Below are 663 nucleotides of genomic sequence, written 5' to 3' on the forward strand. Positions count from 1 at the left end.
TAACATTGCGGTTTTGGATTCTGTAGAAGAATCGGTTTCATCATCGTATCATCACTTGTGGATGAGATCTCTGATGAATCTGCAAAATATGCAAAACATTTAGCTATAGACGGTAGATAGCATCGATGAGTGTCAATGAATAAGATTGAACTAATGATTTTACAATTCACAAAATAACTAAAGCTATTCTCGCTGATGTCAAATATCACAATCGATATTCTTCTATTCTGTCTACCAAATTGATAATATCAATGGATATTTCCATTTTTGACATTGCAGATAACTTTCACATTCGATTTTTTCCACTCTTTTCTCTCTCACAAAAAAAAAAAGAAGAAAAAGTATGCAATCACTGTTAAGTAGTCTAGAAACGAACCACTCATACTGCTGTTGTTGCTTTCATCGTAACGTTTTGTAATACTTTTAATGAATAAATTAATTAGTAAATTACACCACATCTCATGCGGTTCTTTCCTGTGCTCAATTTTTCCATCAATAACTCGACGACCATCTATAAAACATCGATCCATTTCTCATTCATTTGCAAATATTCGATAAAACTCTGTTTAAGCATTATTTATTAGCTCTGATAATAATGCCATCATAATCATTCGTTGTATCATGCTGATAATTGATGAAAAGATTTATTTAATATGTTCAAAA

The 663-nt window shown here is 30.9% G+C and overlaps 1 protein-coding gene across 1 annotated transcript; it reads right to left on the reverse strand.

The window, feature by feature from the left end:
* Positions 1-376: 376 nt before the first annotated feature.
* LOAG_16227 (hypothetical protein) lies at positions 377-530 on the reverse strand (the record flags this gene model as incomplete). The annotated part of the gene is made up of 1 exon (XM_003151715.1): positions 377-530. A coding segment is annotated over one exon (153 nt), but the record flags the coding sequence as incomplete, so codon positions are not given.
* Positions 531-663: the final 133 nt, after the last annotated feature.

Source organism: Loa loa, assembly GCF_000183805.2.
Source record: "Loa loa unplaced genomic scaffold supercont3.4918, whole genome shotgun sequence".
Classification (NCBI taxonomy): Eukaryota; Metazoa; Nematoda; class Chromadorea; order Rhabditida; family Onchocercidae; genus Loa; species Loa loa.